Source organism: Hypanus sabinus, chromosome 17, assembly GCF_030144855.1.
Source record: "Hypanus sabinus isolate sHypSab1 chromosome 17, sHypSab1.hap1, whole genome shotgun sequence".
Classification (NCBI taxonomy): Eukaryota; Metazoa; Chordata; class Chondrichthyes; order Myliobatiformes; family Dasyatidae; genus Hypanus; species Hypanus sabinus.
The window spans coordinates 62,001,140-62,021,487 of record NC_082722.1 but is presented as its reverse complement, the minus strand read 5'-3'; the positions used below and the strand labels follow the sequence as shown (position 1 = coordinate 62,021,487).

The 20,348-nt window shown below is 41.3% G+C and overlaps 1 protein-coding gene across 1 annotated transcript in view; it reads right to left on the bottom strand.

The window, feature by feature from the left end:
* Positions 1-19,449, bottom strand: part of LOC132406997 (putative phosphoenolpyruvate synthase) — a 201,257-nt gene extending 181,808 nt beyond the window's left edge. The window contains exon 1 of the mRNA XM_059993185.1: positions 18,886-19,449. Coding sequence (XP_059849168.1) covers positions 18,886-19,203 — 318 coding nt within the window. The 5' untranslated portion in view covers positions 19,204-19,449. The remainder of the gene's footprint in view (positions 1-18,885) is intronic.
* Between the last annotated feature and the right edge of the window lie 899 nt (positions 19,450-20,348).

The following is a 20,348-nucleotide window of genomic DNA, read 5'->3' as shown; positions in this document are numbered from 1 at the left end:
AACACAAAGGCTTGATCCATAAAAGGCTGGTAAAAAAAGTTAGATATAGTAGGGCTTGATAAGATAAACTTATTCAAGACAAAAAATTTATGAAATTGAAACCATATTCATAATGTATGCTTAACTATAGGATTAATTATTTGTTTATTTAGTTTAGATAAAGCAAAAAGAAGCAAAGATCCCAAAATAGAAAACAATGAAAAGTCTTGTACATAATTACAATCCAAATTTACCCATTGTGGGCAAGGTACTATGACCGATTCGTGTGTCCAAAGTATTAAATATTGAATGTTAACTGCCCAGTCGTAAAATCTTCCTTCTTAGGCTTCTGTAAATATTTTTTACTTAATCTAGGATTTTTGTTTTGCCACACATATGAGGATATCTTGGAGTCAATAAAATCAAAAAGAGACTTAGGAATTAAAAATTGGTAATGCTTCAAATATATATAAAAATTTGGATAAAACTATCATCTTATTAGCTTTAATTCGACCAACCAATGACAAAGATAATGGGGACCATCTGGTAATAAGTTGCTTGGCTTGGTCGATTAAAGATAAAAAGTTAACTTTAAATAAATCCTTATGTTTCTTAGTAATTTTAATACCCAAATGTAAAATTATCTCTAATAACTTTAAATGGTAAATGTTTATAGACTGAAATTGGCATATTTAATGGAAATAATTCACTCTTATCAAAATTTAGTTTGTAGCCAGAAAAGCTACTAAACTGAGCAAGCAAGGATAAAATAACAGGAATTGATCTCTCAGGGTCAGATATAACGATCAGCATATAATGATAACTTATAAGTCCTTTCCCTATGGGTAAAACCAAAAATATTAGGTGAGTCATGAACGGCAATGGCTAAAGGTTCTAAAGCAATGTCAAATAATAGAGGGCTGAAAGGGCAGCCTTGCGTCGTACCACGGGACAACTGAAAATAAAAGATCTTTGATTATTGGTAAGAACCAAAGCCAAATGTTTATAATATATTAATTTAATCCATGATATAAATTTCAGGCTAAAATTAAAATTCGGCAGTGTATTAAATAAATATTGCCATTCAACAGAATTAAATGTTTCAAGTCAAAGATTTATTGTATCAAGATACAGTGTGGAATAGGTCCTCCTAGCCCTTTGAGCTTCAGTATATCGCCCAGCAGTCCCCGGATTTAGGGAGCATAATCACAGGACAATTTACCATGACCAATTAACCTACTAATGGGTATATCATTGGACTGTGGGAGGAAACCCACGTGGTCATGGGGAGAAAGTACAAACTCCTTACAGTTTGCAGCAAGAATTGAACCCAGATCATCTATACTGTAAAGCATCGTGCTAACCACTATGCCAACCAATGTGATCATCACATTAACGCATTGCCTTTGTGTACTGATGCTGGGACTGTTGAGGTCTTGGATGAGGGATATTAATTCTAGATTCTCTCAGCCAGATTTAAGTCATGAATACGATTGCCACCCTCAATATCATGAGCTCATTGGACATAGGAGCAGAATCGGGCCATTTAGCTCATCAAGTCTGCTCCGCCATTCAGTCATGGCTGAACCTTTTTCTTTCCCCTCAGCTCCATTCCCTGGCCTTCTCCCCATAACCTTTGATGCCGTGTCCAATCAAGAACCTATCAAGTGCTGCCTTAAATACACCCAATGACCTGGCCTCCACAGCTGCCTGTAATAATAAATTCCACAAATTCACCAAGCTCTGGCTAAAGAAATGTTTCTGCATCTCTGTTTTGAATAGATGCCCCTCTATCCTGAGTATGTGCACTCTTCTAGACTTCTCCACCATGGGAAATATCTTCTTCACATCTACTCTGTCTAGGCCTTTCAACATTCGAAAGGATTCAAGGAGTTCCTCCCTCATCCATCTAAATTCCAGTGAGTACTGATCCAGAGCTATTAAGCATTCCTCATATGATAACCCTTTCATTCCTGATGTCACCTTTGTGAACCTTTTCTGAACCCTCTCCAATGCCAGCACACTTTTCTCAGATGAGGAGCCCAAAACAATTTACAATGCTGAAAGTGAGGCCTCAACAGTGCCTTATAAAGCCTCAGCATCACATCTGTATTCCTCTGTTCTAGATCTCTTGAAATTAACACTAATATTTTATTTGCCACTGACTCTACCTGCAAGTAAGGTATTCTGCATAAAGACTCCCAAGTCCTTTTGCATCTCAGATTTTCAGATTTTCCTCCCGTTTAGAAAATAGTCAGTATATTTCAACATTGTATTTCAATTTGTGACTCTCTTGCCCATTCTCCTACTCTGCCCAAGACCTTCTGTAGCCCACCTGTTTTCTCAAGACTACCTGCCGCTCCAATCTTTGTATCAGCTGCAAATTTGGTAACAAAGCCAACTATTCCATTATCTAAGTCACTGATACACAGCACAAAAAAGCAGTTCCAATACCAACCCCTGTGGAACACTACTTGTCACTGGCAGCCAATCAGAAAAGGATCCTTTTATTCCCACTCACTGCCTCCTACCAATCAACCAATGTTCTAACTATGCCTTAAGGGAACCATGCTGATTTTGTTCCATCTTGTCCTCTGTTACCAAGTACTCCGTAACCTCATCCTTAACAATTGACTCCAACATCTTCCCAAACACTGAGGTCAGGCTAATTGGTCTATAATTTCCTTTCTGCTGCCTTTCTCCTTTTTTAAAGAGTGGAGCAGCATTTGTAATTTTCCATTCCTCTGGTATCATCTAATGATTTTTGAAAGACCATTACTAATGCCCCCACAGTCTCTACTGCTACCTCTTTCAGAACCATAGGGTGCAGTTCATCTGGTCCAGCTGACTTATGTACCCTTAGGTCTTTCAGCTTTTTGAACACTTTCTCCCTTGTAATCGTAACTTCACTTACTTAATTTCCCCCACATCCTTCAACATTTAGAACACTGCTAGTGTCTTCCATATTGAAGACTGACACAACATTCTCATTTAATTCATCTGCCATCTCCTTGGCCACGGTTATTAATTCTCCAGCTTCATTTTCTGGTGGTCCTATATCCACTTTCATCGCTTATTTATTTATTTTTTAAAAACTTACTTGGAAAATCTTTTACTATCCACTTTGATAGTTTGCTAGCATGCTTTCATATTTCATCTTTCCCTCCTAATGGTTCTTTTAGTTGCTTTCTGTAGGTTTTTAAAAGCTTTCCAATTCTTCGTCTTCCAACTAATTTTATCTTTGTTGTGTGCTCTCTTTTGTTTTTACATTAACTTTGACTTCCCTTGTCAGCCACAGTTGTACTATTTTGCAATTTGAGTATTTCTTCGTTTTTAGAATATATCTATTCTGGACCCTTTTCAGTTTTCTCAGAAACTGTTGCCATTGCTGCTCTGCTGTCATCCCTGCCAGCATCTCCTTCCAACTTATTTTGGCCAACTCCTCTCATACCACTGTGATTTTCTTTACTCCACTGAAAAACTGCCACAGCAGACTTTATTTTCTCCCTATCAAATTCTGTTAAGGATTCTATTACCTTAAGCTCACTAATCACCTCCAGTTCATTACATAACAGCCAATCCAGTACAGCTGATCCCCAAGTAGGCTCAGTGACAAACTGCTCTAAAAAGCCATCTTATAGGCATTCAACAAATTATCTCTCTTGAGATCAATTTCCAACCTGATTTTGCCCAATCGACCTCCACGTTGAAATCTCCCATGATTATCATAACATTTCCCTTTTGACATGTCTTTTCTATTTCCTGTAGTGATCTGTGGTCCACATCCCAGCTACTGTTGGGAGGCCTGTATATAACAGCCATCAGGATCTATTTACACTTGCAGTTTCTTAACTCAACCCACAAGGATTCAACATTTTCCAATCCTATGTCACATCATTCTACTCATTTGATGCCATTCTTTACCAGCAGATCCATACCACCCCTCCTGCCTACTTTCCTATCCTTCCAATACAATGTGTAACCCTGGACATTTAGCTCCCAACTACAGCCACCTTCAGCCACAATTCAGTGATGGCCGCAACATCATATCTGACGATCTGTAATAGTGCAACAAGATCATCCACCTTATTTCTTATCCTCCATGCATTGAGATATAACACTTTGAGTGCTGTATTTGCTACCCTATTTGGTTCTGCATCCCTAATGCACTAATACTCACTCTGCTGGCTGTAATTATGTCCTATCATCTGCCTGCCCTTCTAGACAGTCTGACTGCATGGCATCTTTCACTGTTACCATCCATCCTTTTCTGAGTCCCTCTACACTGGTTCCCACCACCCTGCCAAATTAGTTTAAAGCCTGTCCAACAGCTCTAACCAACATGCCCACCAGAATGTTGGAACCCCTCGGGTTCAGGAGCAACACATCACTTTTGAACAGGTCATATCTTCCCCAGAAGAGATCCCAAAGATCCAAGAACCCGAAGCCTTGCCCCCTGCACCAGTTTCTTAGCCACGCAGTTATCTGTCAAATCACCCTATTTCTACCCTCACAGGCAGCAATCCAGAACTTACTACCCTGGAGATCCTGTTTCTCAGCTTTCCACCTAGCTCCCTAAATTCACTTTTCAGGACCTCTTTGCTTTTCCTTCCTTCATCTTTGGTACCAATATGTACTAAGACATCTGATTGCTATCCCTCTCTCTTTCTCTCTGCAAAATGGTGTGGACACCATCCAAAATGTCCCCATCTCTGTCACTTGGGAGGCAACATACCATCCAGATGTCCCATTCACATCCACAGAATCTTCAGTCTCTTCCCCTGAATATTGACTTGTCCATCATTACTGCTCCGCTCTTCTCTCCCTCTTTTCCTTCTGTACCATGTACCTATGCTCAGTGTCAGTAGCTCAGTCTCCTTGGCATTCCCCTGGGATGTCATCCCCCACAACAGTATCCAAAGCGATACACTAATTATTGAAGAAATGGCCATGGGGTGCCCTGTGCTAACTGCCTGTTCACTTCCCATTTTTCCTGACAATCACCCAGCTACCTGCCTCTTGCAACTTCAAGGTGCCTACTTCCCTACAACTCTGATTATCTTCTGAAACTCATACAAGCCTAAGATCATCCACCTGCTGCTCCACAACCCCAACACGGTCTTCAAGGTAATGAAGCCAGATGCACTTCAGGCAGATGTAGTTCCCTGGGAGACTCTGGGTTCCCAGGGCTCCAACATCCAGCATGAAGAACAAACAGCAGCATTTACTACAGTAGAATACAGTGAGAGGGAAAGAAAGGGAAACCAAAGCGTACCCAGAATCAACACCTCCTTTGAGCCAAAGCCAGACACTCCTACTCGCGTCACTGGCCTACTCCCAACAATGACCGCCCTGCTTGGCCCTTCTGTACTTTTAAACAAGCATCGCCAACCTGCGAGAAACCTCGTTGCTGTGGCCTAATCCTGCTGCTGATTGGATCATCAGAATATCCCACTTAGAAACATAGAAAACCTACAGCACAATACAGGCCCTTCAGCCCACAGCTCTGTCAAACACGTTCTTACATTAGAAATTACCCATAGCCCTCTATCCTGTCAGGTTCATCCCTCAAAATCATCGTAAGGCATAATTACCTGGCCATTACTCTATCATGGGAAATTGCTGTGCTAATTTTGGCTACTGCATTTACGACTACATTTACAAATAAATAAATAAAAGATTCTACATCAGAGCTGGGAAGGACAGAAAATCAGTATTAAGCTGCCGGGAGAGCAGGAGAGATGGTTAGGACAAAGGGGATAGCTCTGATAGGGCAAGCTAGGTTTTAATGATGTCATCTGGTTAATGGATTCAGAGAGAAAGAAAACATAGTCCTTTGTGGTAAAAGCCTTGAACTGCTGGTAATTAGAACAAGAACACAGGCGGAGACCTGCAAAATAAAGGGCTGTGGAATTTACCCAACAAGACAGGCTCTGCTATTGCTGAAAACAAATCAGAGCCATTATCACAGATGAATGAGTAGGCCCAATTCTGTAGAGATAGAGAACATGAACTACCTGCACATCCTCAAATTCAATACTGATTCTGGAAGTCTGTAACCAGTGTAGATGCAACATGAGATGTTCCTCAAGGTTACATCAGGCTGCAACATAGCAAAGCAGAAGACCAGAGATTTAGATCAGAGTAGGAGTGGGATGGAGAATTCAAGTGACAGTCTCTAGGAACCTTAGGGTAACCCCATAAAACTGAATGCAAATCCCCCGCAAAATATTTTGTTTCTGCTGTATTAATGAAAGTAAAACAAAAGAACTGCAAACACTGGAAATTGAAAATAAAAACAAAAATAGAAACACTCAGCAGGCCAGGATTCATCTGTACAGTTCTGATAAACAACTCCTGACCCATTTCCCTTTCTAGCCCTGCTGAGTATGTTCTGTTTTAACTATGGTGAAAGCCACATTGAATGATTTGGTCTAGACTGGAACTGATTGTGAATCAGTGCTTCACCTCGAAGACTTGGAGCCCGTAAAAGAGGCGAGTGATCAGGTATTGCACCAAATGAAGGTGCATGAGATAAGTGCTGTAGGGGATAAGTGAAGACAGCTGTGTAAAATCATGAGTTAAAAAGGAATGTTCTCTTTGAAATGCAGAAAAATTAGTATGATGTTGGAATTTCACTAAAGGTGCTAGACATTGCAAGGCATACTCCACTGAATGTGGGGCTTATGAATGAAGAGAACTAGCAGTAATCCATCTTCTTTCCCATCCAAAAAGCGACAGGGTGAGAGCAGGTCAAGGTAAATAGATATACTCAGTGACCACTTTACTAAGTACCTGTACACATTATTAAAACAGCTATACCAGTGTGTCCCCACAGAATTGTTCAGTGTCTTCCCCAGTCAGAACCTATGGATGAACCACGAGATACAAAATCTGCTGGGAATTAAATCAGAGGCGTTCAAGTCTGCTGACCAAGAAAGTTGCAAGAGGTCCAGGTACAATCACCAGAAAGCCATCTCACGGGCCAGGTAACAATTCCAGACCAAACTTGAAATAACGAAGGATAATCGACAGTTGTGGTGGGGCTTAAATATTATCACCTCTTATAAAGTTAAATAGGAGACAGCAGGGCTTCACTTGCACATGACCTCAATGCTGTCTATGCTTGCTTTAAACATGGAAGAGCCATCACAAACTCCCACAACCCTGATGATCCGATGATTTCAGTCTCTGAGGGCAACGTGCAAGCAGCCCTCAGAAAGCATCTGGCCCAGATAAGATACCTGGCCAAGTACCAAAGACCTGGCTAATGTATTCACTGAGATCTTTAACATTTTGTTTTGGCCATGTGCTTCAAGCAGGCTTCAATTATACCAGTGCCCAAGAAGAGTGTGGTGACCTGTCTCAACTACTATCCCCCAATAGCACTTACATCCACAGTGAAGAAGTGTTTTGAGAGGTTGGTGATGAAACATATTGACCCTTGCCTGAGAAACAACTTAGATCTGCTCCAGTGCCTATCGAAGCAACAACTCCACAGCAAACACCATCAGCTCTCCACTCAGTCCTTGAACATCTGGACAGCAGAGATGCCCATATCAGGATGCTTTTTATTGACAACTCAACATTCAATACTGTCATCCCATCAAAACTCATCAATATGCTTCAAGACCTTGGTTTCAACTCTACCTTGTACAATTGGATCTTGGATTTCCTCACTTGTAGGCCCCAATCAATTCAGATCGGCAACAATATCTCCTCCACAATCTCCATCAGCATAGGTGCACCACAAGGCTATATGCTTAGCCCTCTCCTGCTTGACTCGCTTTACACCAATGACTGTGTGGCTAAGCACAGCTCCAGCGCTATATTCAAGTTTATTGATGTCGCCGCTATTGAAGGCTGAATCAAAGGTGGTGACAGATCAGCATACAGGAGGGAGAGTGAAAATCTGGCTGAGCCAATGTCAGCAAGACCGAGGAGCTGATTATAGACATGAGGAGAAGAAAACCAGAAGTCCATGAGCCAGCCCTCATTGGAGGGCCAGAGTTGGAGAAAGTTAGCAACTTTAAATTCCTAGGTGTTATTATTTCCTAGGACATGCCCTGGGGCCAGCACACAAGTGCAATTATGGAGGAAGCACAGCAGCACTTCAACTTCCTTAGGAGTTTGCGGCGGTTTGGCATGACATCAAAACTATTGACAAACTTCTATAGATGCGTGGTGGAGAATATTTTGACTAGCTGGTGTGGAAACACCAATGGACTCACATTCAAGAACTCTTCATCTCATGTTCTCAACAGTTATTTCTTGCTTATTTATTATTATATCTTCTTAATTTGGCGTCTCTTGCACACTGGTTAAATGCCCTAGTTGGGTGCCCTTTCTTTCACTCTGTTATGGTTATTATTCTACAAATTTATTGCATATGCCAACAAGAAAATGTATCTTAGGGTTGTAACCGATGATCTTTTGGGATTTTCATTAACAGTCGCTAGAGTTTACAGAGAATTGTGCAAACATTTTTAAAAATCCAATGAGCACCTGTTCTAGGGGTGAAAACATCTTGTTAAAGAGTGAGCTCAGAGGAGAGTGGTCAGACTAGTCCGAGCAGACAAGAAGGTGACAGAAACTGAAATAACAACACATCACAACAGTGGTTTTGGGCGGATGGGGCTCATCAGCTGCGGTTGGCAGTTCATCTAGGAGAAGGAAAACTCTGATCTCAAACCTCCGCTGCCTTGTAGCTATACCCACTCATAGGGGAAGCTTCGGGAATAAACCTGAGGGAAAATGCTGAAGAGTTTTGGCCCAAAACATCAACTGTACTCTTTTCCATAGGTACTGCCTGGCCTGCTGAGTTCCTCCAGTGTTTTGTGTGTGTTGCTTGGATTTCCAGCATCTGAAGATTTCCTCTTGTTTGTGAGTGTTTTGCGTGTTTTGGTTTCTGTTCCAAGAAGCTTTTTGACTACTCATGAGAATTACTTTGGTAATTCCGAGTTGACATCTGCTCACCATTGCAAATATATAATTGGATAAAAGCATTTGCTTACACCCAGAATATTGAAGTAGACAATATTAATATAACTCTTCAAACTGTATTTATTTGCCTACTTTTATCATTTTTATTGCAGATACAGAACTCCAATATATTTTAAACTTAGGCAGCCTTGCCCCAAGGAATTCTTCCACAAAATCACCTTTGCATGTTTGCTTGTGTGCAGCATTAAAAAAATTACATTGGCGGCTCCTCATTCCCCAAGGTATATGACATAACAATTTAAATTTTAGGCATCATTTCCTTACTAGCATACTATTAGCTTCAGGTTGAAATAATTTGCAATCTTCTTTGACAATCCCTTATCCGAAATTCTGAAATCCAAAAATCTCTGAAAACCGAGTTTTTCGCCAACAGCTGATGCCACTCAGGTGTGACGTGGCAGCACTAGCAGAGGCTGCCAGACGTCAGTTGTGGCTCAGCACTCGTACTGGTTACATGTGCATTTGCTGTTTGCCGATATTTTTGTGTTCACTGTTGACTTTGTGTTTAATTTCACTGTGAAAATGTCAAAAAAAACCTGCAGATACCCCTATGGGTAACAATGAGAAAAAGAGAAGGAAGCATCTATCATTATCAATAACACAGAAAGTGCAGTTATTGCAGAAGCTTGATCGTGGTGTGTCTGTGCGGCATCTTACTGAAGAATATGGTGTTGGAACTACCACAGTATATGATTTAAAGAAAAAGAAAGACAAGTTACTGAAGTTTTATAGTGACAGTGACATTCTACATTTATTCCAATAAGTCATTTACCAAGCGCTTGATTCGGTTTGTTTGAAGCTGTATATTTTTATGTTTTATTGAATGTTTTTGTTGGAAATAAATTTGTTTTCTTGTCATTATTCCCTAAACAATACAGTATAATAACTATTTACATTGCATTAGGTATTATAAGTAATCTAGAGATGATTTAAAGTATACGGGAGGATGTGCGTAGGTTGGGAGCTCCGCCGGGTCCTGAAGTCAACCCACACTGAGACAGGTTAAATAAGGGACTTGAGCATACATGTTTTTTGGTATCCACTGGGGCTCCTGGAACCAATAAGGAGGGATTCTGAATTCTGAAAAATTCTGAATTCTGAAATGCAACTGACCCCAAGGATTTTGGATAAGGGATTGTGGACCTGTATGATCATTGGTCCGTAAAGGTCAATTAACATTGTCTCACTATACATCCAAAATTGTCTGTTCTTTCATTAATTCCTCCACATACTGATTTAAGAACCACCTTCAATACATGCCATTTATTTAGCTTCCACATTATCACTTGGACTTTGACTTTAATCCACACGCTGGGTTATTATACCACCTGGTTACATGCTTCTTCAATTTCCTTGATTTATGATATGTTGACTAACAATTTCTATACCTTGTTGTTTCATAGCTCCATCTAAACTGTTCAATGAAAGAACACACCAAGTAGAAGAGTTTGTTATAAAACTTTGTGACTTCTCCCCTTGCATTCTTAAAAGTCTTGGCAGCACTCTAGGTGTATGTTTACCAGACTAACTGCAAGGGTTCAAGGTTAATTCCTGGGATGTCCGGACTGTCTTACGCAGAGAGGTTAGAGAGACTGGGCTCATGCACACTGGAATTAAGGAGATTGAGAGGGGATCTGATTGCAACGTTTAAGATTATTAAGGGATTGGACAAGATAGAGGCAGGAAGTATGTTCCAGATGCTGGGAGAGTCCAGTACCAAAGGGCATGGTTTGAGAATAAGGGGTAGGTCATTTAGGACAGAGTTAAGGAAAAACTTCTTCTCCCAGAGAGTTGTGGGGGTCTGGAATGCACTGCCTCGGAAGGCAGTGGAGATCAATTCTCTGGATGCTTTCAAGAAGGAACTAGATAGGTATCTAATGGATAGGGGAATCAAGGGATATGGGGACAAGGCAGGAACCGGGTATTGATAGTAGATGATCAGCCATGATCTCAAAATGGCGATGCAGGCTCAAAGGGCCGAATGGTCTACTTCTGCACCTATTGTCTATTGTCAAGAGTTACTATCTTCTTCAGGGACGTTTAGAATCACAAAAAGACAGAGTGCAAAAAACAGGCCTTTTCATCACATTTTGTCTATACTGACTATGATAAGACCACAAGATCTTAAAGTATAGGATAAAAATAGCCCATTTGTCCATATATTCTGAAGCTGGGCTCCCTGGGCCTAGACTCCCACACTATTGGAAACATCCTCTCCATGTCCACTCTACCTAGGCCTTTCAATATTTGATAAGCTTCAGTTCGATCCACCCTCATTTTCCTAAACTCCACCAAGGCAGGCCCAGAGCTTGCTTACACTGTTCCAGTTTGCCTGTGTATGAATGGAAAATAAATACTGAAACTACAAGTAATCCATAGAACAACAACACAAAAAGGATAATCTATTAGAGGTTTCATAAAAGAATTTGGAGGATTAATAGGAGTATCTTTATATCAACAGCCTGCTTAGTAAGACTTTTTATAATTAAAACATATTTAGCAAAAGTTCTAAGAGTCATGGGAAGAAAATGTTGAGCACTCCTTATTAAAATTCCAAAACCCACAAACTTTTGAAATCAAAATTTTTTTGAGCACTGACGTGATGTCACAAACAGAAATTTCCACCAGGCAAAGGGAAGGTCACTGTGCACCACAGATCTGAGAAGTGATCTCACATATGTAATGAACAGAAGTAAATGAAAAATAGAAAAATGCTGCATAAAGTGAAAAAATACTATCTCAATCGTGTACTGAAAAAATGGATACTTCAGTGTCAGAAGCAAATGCCAATTAACAGTATGGTAATCATGAAACAAGCAAAAATCTGTCATGGTGAGCTGAAAATTGAAGGTAATTGTAAATATTCAGCAGCCTGGTTACAAAAATTTAAGAAAAGGCACAGCATTATTTTTTTTAAAAGATAAAGCATCTGCTAATCATGAAGCAGCTGAGAAATTCATTGATGACTTTGCCTAGATCGTCGCTGATAAAAGTCTAACACTGAACAGCTGCATCAGTAGATAGGTGTGATGAACAAGTGTAAAACTGCATAATGGTTGCACAGAAATTCAGAATTGGGAACAATGGTGATGCCAAACAGCCAAGCACTGTCCGCCTGGGCGACCGAGGTAGAGATAGCTTACCCTTCTGATGGTTCAATGTACAAAGTATTGTTTCATGCACAAAATGATTAAAAATAGTACAAAAACTACCTTCAGAATATACCTATAAGCTGTATTTGTAATGTAAATAGATTTTGTGTTTAAACTTGGGTCCTATCCCCAAGGTATGTCTTATATAGATGCAAATATTCCAATCCGAAAAAAATCTGAAATCCGAAACAATTCCGACCCCAAGCATTTTGGATAAGAGTTGCTAAATCTCTACTACAACGATATACAGATCAACCTACTAAATTTTGTCTCCATATCTAATAAAGGATATACTTTCTCAAGGAAGGAGAGTAGCAAAGGTTCACCAGATTGATTCGTGAGAGGGCAGAGTTGTCACATAAGGAGGGATGGCATTCCAAAGGTCTGGATTCATTACAGTTTAGCATATGAGAGGGGAATCTCACAAAACTACAAGATTATGGAAAGGCCTGACTGACAGTATGTGGGGGAAGCTGTTTCACCTGGTTAGGATTTCAATCTCAGCAAATGGGGATTTAGCACTGATGAAACCAAGTCATAGGGTCATAGAAAAGTATAGCACAGAAACAGGCCCTTTGGCCCATCATGCTGAACCATTTAAACTGGCTAATCGCATCAACCTGCACCCGTACCATAGCCACCCATACCCTACTATCGATCTACCAACCCAGACTTCTCTTAAACATTGAAATTGAGCTCACATGCACCACTTGTGCTGTCAGATCATTCCACTTCTGAGTGAAAAAGCTTCTTCTCATACTGCCTTTAAACTTTTCACCTTTCATCCTTAACTTCTAGTTGTAGTCCCATCCTACCTCAGTGGAAAAAAAGCCTGCTTGCATTTACCCTTTCTATGCCCCCTCATAATGTTGAATATCTCACTCTCAATCTTCTACATTCCAAGGAATAAAGTCCTAACCTATTCAATCTTTTCACTATAACTCAGATCCACCAGTCCTGGCAACATCCTTCGAATGTATCTAAGCAAGAAATAGGTTTCAGAACATATCGAGTGATTTAGGGACAGAGTAGGAATATGGAATTGGAAATGGTTTATTACAGTCGCATGTACCGAGAAAGTGAAAATCTCATCAAGCATACTCTTCATGCAGGTCAGATTATTACACCGCACTCTGAGGAAAAACAAGGTAAACAAAAGCAATGCCGAATAAAATGTAACGGCTGCAGAGAAAGTGCAGTGCAGGTAAACAATAAGGTGCAAGATCTTAATGGATAGGTTGTGAGGTCAAGAGTCTAATTGATCATACCAAGGGACTATTTAATGATTCTGTTATAATGGTGTTCAGACAGAGGATCATACTAAACGCAGAGCAGATTCAAAGTGCCTAATACTGCCTATATATTTTATGCTTCCATGACCATCATATGTCCAGGCACAGGAACAGCAATTTGACGAACTTAACATTTTTCAGTTTTTTATTACAAGAAGTAGTGCCCATATTACTGCTGCCATCATGAAAACTGGGACTAATCAGTACTGGAATACAGCCTGCTAATCAGTAGTGAACTGTTGCCAGCAGCTTCAGGAATTCAATATTCTCTTATACAAGTGTCAGACCATTTAAAGGATTGGAAACACAGGTGATTCTACAAATTCTAGGAATCCAGAGCAACATACACAACATGCTGGAGGAATTCAGCAGCTCGGGCAGCATCCACGGATAGGAATAAACAGTTGCTGTTTCAGGCTGAAACCCTTCACCGGGTCTGGAAAGGGGACATAAACAGAATAAGAAAGTGGAGGAGGGGAAGGAACACAAGCTGGAGGGTGATAGGTGAAGCCAGGTGAGGGGGAAGTGGGGAGTGAAGTGAGAAGCTGGGACGTGATAGGTGGAAAGGTAAGTGCTGAAGAGAAATGGGAATCTGATGGGACAGAGGAGTGGATCCTACGAGAAAGGAAAGGAGGAAGTGCACCAGAGGGAGGCGATAGTGAGAACAGAAGGGGCAAGAGGGAAAACATTATTGGTGTGTTAATTAATTATTGGATAACCTCATGGATCATTTGTTTCATACTGCTTGTTTCAGTACTGTAATTTCATCTAATAGCTTGAATATTTCTTGCAATGCATAATCATGTTACACCCTTTTTAGATATTCAGTTATCTAAACAACAAAACTGGGATGTCATTTGAACTAATAAAAGGGAAAAAATGGTGCAACAAACATCAACAAATACAAAATGCTGGAGGAGTTCAGCAGGTTAAGCAGCATTTGTGGAAAAGAGTACAGTCGAAGTTTCAGTCCTTCCTGCCTGGCCTGCTGTGGGTGTTGCTTGAATTTCCAGTATCTGCAGATATTCCCATTTGGAACAGAAACATCATATTGATTTTCATCCACATTCCTCCCTACTCCTGGACTGCAAATAAAGGCAGTTAGTTTGTTTCTTCGTTACTGGTACATTGCCATTGCTTGCAAGCAAGCACTAATTTAACATTCTTAAATGTCTTTGAAAACATAATGGTAGGCCACCATCTCGAACTGCTGCAGCAACAAAGATTTCCCACCATGTTACTACTTCTGGACTTATAGAAATTAGACCCAGCAACAATAGAAGATCATCATCATGTACCGTGTCTTATGACGTGGGCAATCATGGTCCTTGTCTATAATCGCTCTTGGCAAATTTTTCCACAGAAGTGGTTTGCCTTCTTCTGGGTGACTCTAGGCATTATCAATAATCCAGAGATAGTCTGCCTGGCATCAGTACTCACATAACCACAACTTGTGATATGCAGCAGCTGCTCAAACAAGCATCCACCACCTTTTCGCCTGGCTTCACGTGACCCAGACTGGGGAAGGATAAGCAGGTGCTACACCTTGCCCAGTGGTGACCTGCAGGCTAGCAGAGGAAAGGAGTGCTTTGCGCCTCTTGGTAGAGACATATCTCCACTCCAGCACCCAAATAAAGGAACAGTAATGCATATTAAGATCAGGATAGTGTGTGTCTTAGAGGAGAACGTGTAACCGATGGGATTCTCTGTGCTCCCTACTCCTGCTCCTCTTCAGTTGTTTAACCTGAGTTTTATTACAGTGCTGACTTGTACCTCTCAAACCCGAGTTGATAGGATGGTAGAGAGGACATACAGCTAACTTGCCTTTATTAGTTGAGGCATTGAGTTCAAGAGTTCACATTATGTTGCAGCTTTCTACAACTCTGGTTAGGTCACAGCTCGAGTATTACAGACAATTCTGGTCCCCTCATGAAGCACACTGAGACTTCAAACAGTGCAGAAAAAAAATCACCAGAATACTGCCTTGATTAGAGGCTATGTACTATAAGGAGAGGTTGGGAAAAGTAAGGTCATTTTCTTTGGAGAGGCAGAGTCTGAGGGGAGACCTGAAAAAGGCAAAAGGTATGCAAAAAAGGCAAATAGTATGTTAGCATTCATAACAAAAGGGTTTGAGTACAGGAGCAGGGAGGTTCTACTGCAGTTGTACAAGGCCTTGGTGAGACCGCACCTAGAATATTGTGTGCAGTTTTGGTCCCCTAATCTGAGGAAAGACTGGATCAACTTGGCTGATACTCACTGGAATTTAGAAGTTTGAGGGGGGATCTTATTGAAATGTATAAAATTCTAAAGTGATTGGTCAGGCTAGATGCAGGAAGATTGTTTCCAATGTTGGGGAAGTCCAGAACGAGGGGTCACAGTTTAAGGATAAAGGCGAAGCCTCTTAGGACCGAGATGAGAAAAAACTTCTTCACACAGAGAGTGGTGAATCAATGGAATTCTCTGCCACAGGAAATAGTTGAGGCCGGTTCATTGGCTATATTTAAGAGAAAGTTAGATATGGCCCTTGTGGCTAAAGGGATCGGGGGTGTGGAGAGAAAGCAGGTACAGGGTTCTGAGTTGGATGATCAGTCATGATCGTACTGAATGGCGGTGCAGGCTCGAAGGGCCGAATGGCCTACTCCTGCACCTATTTTCTATGTTTCTATGTTTATAGAATTATGAGAGGCATAGATAAAGCAGACAACCAGTATCTTTACCCCAGGGTCAAAAAGTCCAGTACTGGAGTGGATGCATTTAAGGTGAGAGGGAGAAAATTCAAAGGAGATGCATAGGGCAAGGATTTTTTTTTAAAAATACAGCAAGTGGTCAGCGCATGGAATGCACTACCAGTGCTGGTGTGGAAGACGGAGTTGCACTGGAGGCAGTTAAAAGGCTCGTAAAGAGGCACACAAATATGCAGAAAATGGATTGATATGAATCATGTGCAAACAGAAGGGATTAGCATAATTGGGCATCATTAGCTTAAATTGCCACAACATTGTGGGCTAAAGGGGTTGTTTCTGTGCTTCATGCTACTACGTTTTAAATGATAGTGCATCTTTGAGGCATGAGGAAATGAATTACTTGATTCAACATGCCCAGTTACAGACCACATTTGAGGTTAATCCAATAAAGTCCCTGAGACTTCAGTCTTTACAGATAAAATCGCAGTAATCTTCATTCCTCTGTGTCCTTTTACCATGAAGCCAAATAAACCACAGAAAGAACTCATCTGATCAACATCTGTGAGAGGAAAGGATTAGTTGATGTCCTGGGCCTGTGATGCATCTACACTCAATGTCAGGTTTTGATCCGAAATGTAGATAATTCCTTTCCTCACAACAAGCACCCCGCCCCCCTCCAAAGTTACATAACTAATTGATTTCCTAGGAGATTGGTGTTCCTGATTCTAACATCCAGACTGTTTTGTTTCAAAAATATGGGGCAGCAGACTACTACAGTATCAGATACCACGGTTCAATGCCTGCCGTTGTCTGTAAGGAGTTTGTATGTTTTCCCTGTGACCATGTGGGTTTCCTCTGAGTGCTCTGGTATCCTTGCACATTCCAGACACACATGGGTTAGTAAGTGAATTGGTCTTTGTAAATTATCCTGTGATTAGGCTAGTGTTAAAAAAGTGCGTTGCTGGGTCTCACAGCTTGTTGGGTGGGAAGGGCCTGTATTGGCAGGGTGGGTAGGTCATCCTGTGAGGGAAATACAAATAAAATGATTATTTTTAATGCTAAATTTCTTCCTAAGAACTCCTACTTGCAAACAATTAAAATATCACAGACTGACTTCAATAGAGGAAGAGTTTTTTTTAAGGGTAGGTTATGGAAACATTATTCAGTAACATGGGTATAAATGAATGCTGTGGGAACGTTGGGCTGGAATGGCTGGTTACTCTGCTGTAAGATAAAAATAAACACTTTAAACATCTAAAACAAAAATCAGTTGATCCTAATGAGCAAAATTTCTATTGGAAACTTCGTTGTACAGTTATGACTGCACTATACAGAGCCCTATATAAATGAGTAATAAATAAATGAGCTTAGAAATTATTCAAATTCCTTCAAAAGTTTACAAACGCTATGAATTTCTCCAAAAGGTGGCAACCGTCATTACGAACCCCCCTCCCTACCCCACACCCAATCGCCCAGGAAACACTCCCTTCTTATTACTACCAGAGAGAAGACACAGGAGCCTGAGGACACACACTCAACTTTTTAGGAACAGCTTTAATCCCATCAGATTTCTAAATGGTCACTGAACCGATTTGTGAACACTACCTCACTATTTTGCTCTCTTTATGCACTACTGATTTATTTTTTAAATATTTATTATTTATAAGTTTTTTTTTAATTTACTGCTGCCACAAAAAAAACTTTCAAGACATAAACCAGTGATATCATGTTATGGTATTAAACCTGATTCTGAATTACTGTTTGACTCCCTTTGACACTCCAGGAACTCTCAAGCCTCTTAACAGAAAGAGAAGAGCGGAAACTCTCCGCAGGGCAGACAGCGTCAGTGGAGAGAGAAACTGATTTCATATCTTTAGATTGTTTTATCAAAATTGGGAAACCGAGAAGACAAAGTGATTTTAACTGCAGACAGGGGTGAGCAGTGAGTACGAAGAAGCCTCTCACCGAGCGCCGTTCAAAGCTTTTAAACCCGACTGTTTAAAAAAAAGCAATATGGACACGTTTTAATGTAATAAATGAAAGACACAATAGAGTGAGTGCAGAAGCTGGAATGTGGGACAACGCAGTATTTTAGAAACACAGACACAAACGCGTCGGGCAGCATCTGCGGGAGAATAACGAATTGTCGATGCTTTGGATCGAAACCCTGAATTGAGGCAGAGGGTGGATTGAGAAGACGGCCAGTATAAGGAGGTGAGGGGAGGTGGTGAGACAAGAATCCAAGGCAGGGGTTGAATGACGATGGCAGATTGGGCCAGGTAACGGAGGTGAGGACATGGAGTTGAGAGACAGTAGCGGATGATTAATACTTGGAGGCAGACCAAGGAGGAGGAGAGAAAATGAGAGGCGGATAAAAACGAGCCCCAGTCTCGGTGACTCTTAAGGTGAGCATCGCTGCAAGTGGAGAACGAGGAGATCAGTGCGAGAGCCCTGCGGAGGATTTAAAGGTGACTGGAGGTTCAGTGTGGCAGTCATTCATTCTAACTCCGTGTGATCCTGCTGCCTCACTCGAACCAGACCAGTGTCCCAAAGGCGCGTACATTATGCAACACACATCACTTTGCAACCCCATGGAGCGAAAGATAAAAAATACTATCCCGCTCGTTAAAGCGACAGGCAGAGTTAAATAAGAAATAACGAGATCCGAAACCCCGACTGCCTATCTGTAAGAAACGATCACACATCTGAGAGCCACAGGAAAAGTATAAAGTGATCCACATGATTTTGTCCAGACGCCGTTTGAAGGCTACTTACATGGGAATCGTTTTCGAATTCTTGTATGCACTCCATTTCTTCCACACACGACCGAGAACATTTGCCAAGTACATCAACATTACCGACTCTGTCCTTTTGGCAACTTCTCAGACCCATCCTCTGCCGTTCAGAGTCCTCATGGTTCCTTTCCCGGAACCGGCGGTAATAGTAAAGGCAGAGTATCAGCACTTTTTTCGGCGTGTAGAAGCGACTCGAGATGGCATACCGCCCATTCAATGTCTCCTGCTCCGTTTGAAGCACTAGCTTCACTATCCAGATGCAAAGGAAAGCGATGGCGATGGAGAGTAGATAGATCATTGCGGAGAGTTTCCCTCAGAGCTTTCGAAGCTGCAAGGCTCTCTTTGAGTACAAGCACACACAACGCCTCGCTGTCAACTGCTCCAGGTGCACTGAGTTTCGCTTATCATCATTAACTAGTCACTCCCCTTCTGAGAGAGTAGAAACGACAACAACGTGTCATGTTTTCTTGGACATGTTTTTGTATTGTATTTGTTGAATGTTACGTACAATATTTGTATATTACGCTTAAAAAAAAACCCTCCATATCCACTCTGCGGGAGAGACCAGCGGAGGGGGCGGTCCAGGCGGATACAACCCTTGAGGGATTTGCTCTCTAGAAATTGCTTACGCTCATTCTAGAGATTTAATATACTTTAAAGGAATACCGTATACCTGCGGGTTAACACCCACTGTTCTCCCCGTCCTGATGAATCAGTGTAGAACTTTACCCCAAAGGCAGGACTGAGAGGGGTAAAGGGGCACAGCTCTCATCTAGGTGGGGGACATCCACGCCCACCCCCAAGAAGGGCTCGGCAGCACCACTGCTGCTAGACTGGATCTCCGGCAGATGGTGCGATAACCAACGCGAGATAAAAATCCTGTCGCGGATGCAACAGTTCGTGACCATTGAGTCCTAGAAAAATAATAAACACAGAAACAGGCACTTCGGCCATTTAGTCCGTGCCGGCCCATTTAATCTGTCCCTCCGGGATTATAAACCTCCGTACCCCTACAATCCAAATACCTATCCAAACTTCTCTTAAACGTTGTAATCGAGTTCGCGTGTTCCACTTGCACTACCAACTCATGGAATATTCTCACGACACTGTGAATGAAGAAGTTCTCTCTTATGTTGTCCTTAAATTTTTCACTTTTAACCCGTGACCTCTAGTTGTTGTCCCACCCAACCTCAGTGGGAAAAGGCTGCTTGCATATACCCTATCTAAACGGCTCTTAGTTTTGTATACCTCTATCAAATTTCCCCTCAATCTTCTATGTTCCAAGGAATGAAGTCCTAACCTATTCAAGCTATCCTTAGAGCCTCCGGCATCATCTTTGTAAATTTTCGCTGTATTCTTTCAACCTTGTTTACATCCGGCCGATGGGTAGGGAACCAAAAGGCGAGCCCTGCCCGGCAGCCAAGCCGGACATCAGAAGTTTGG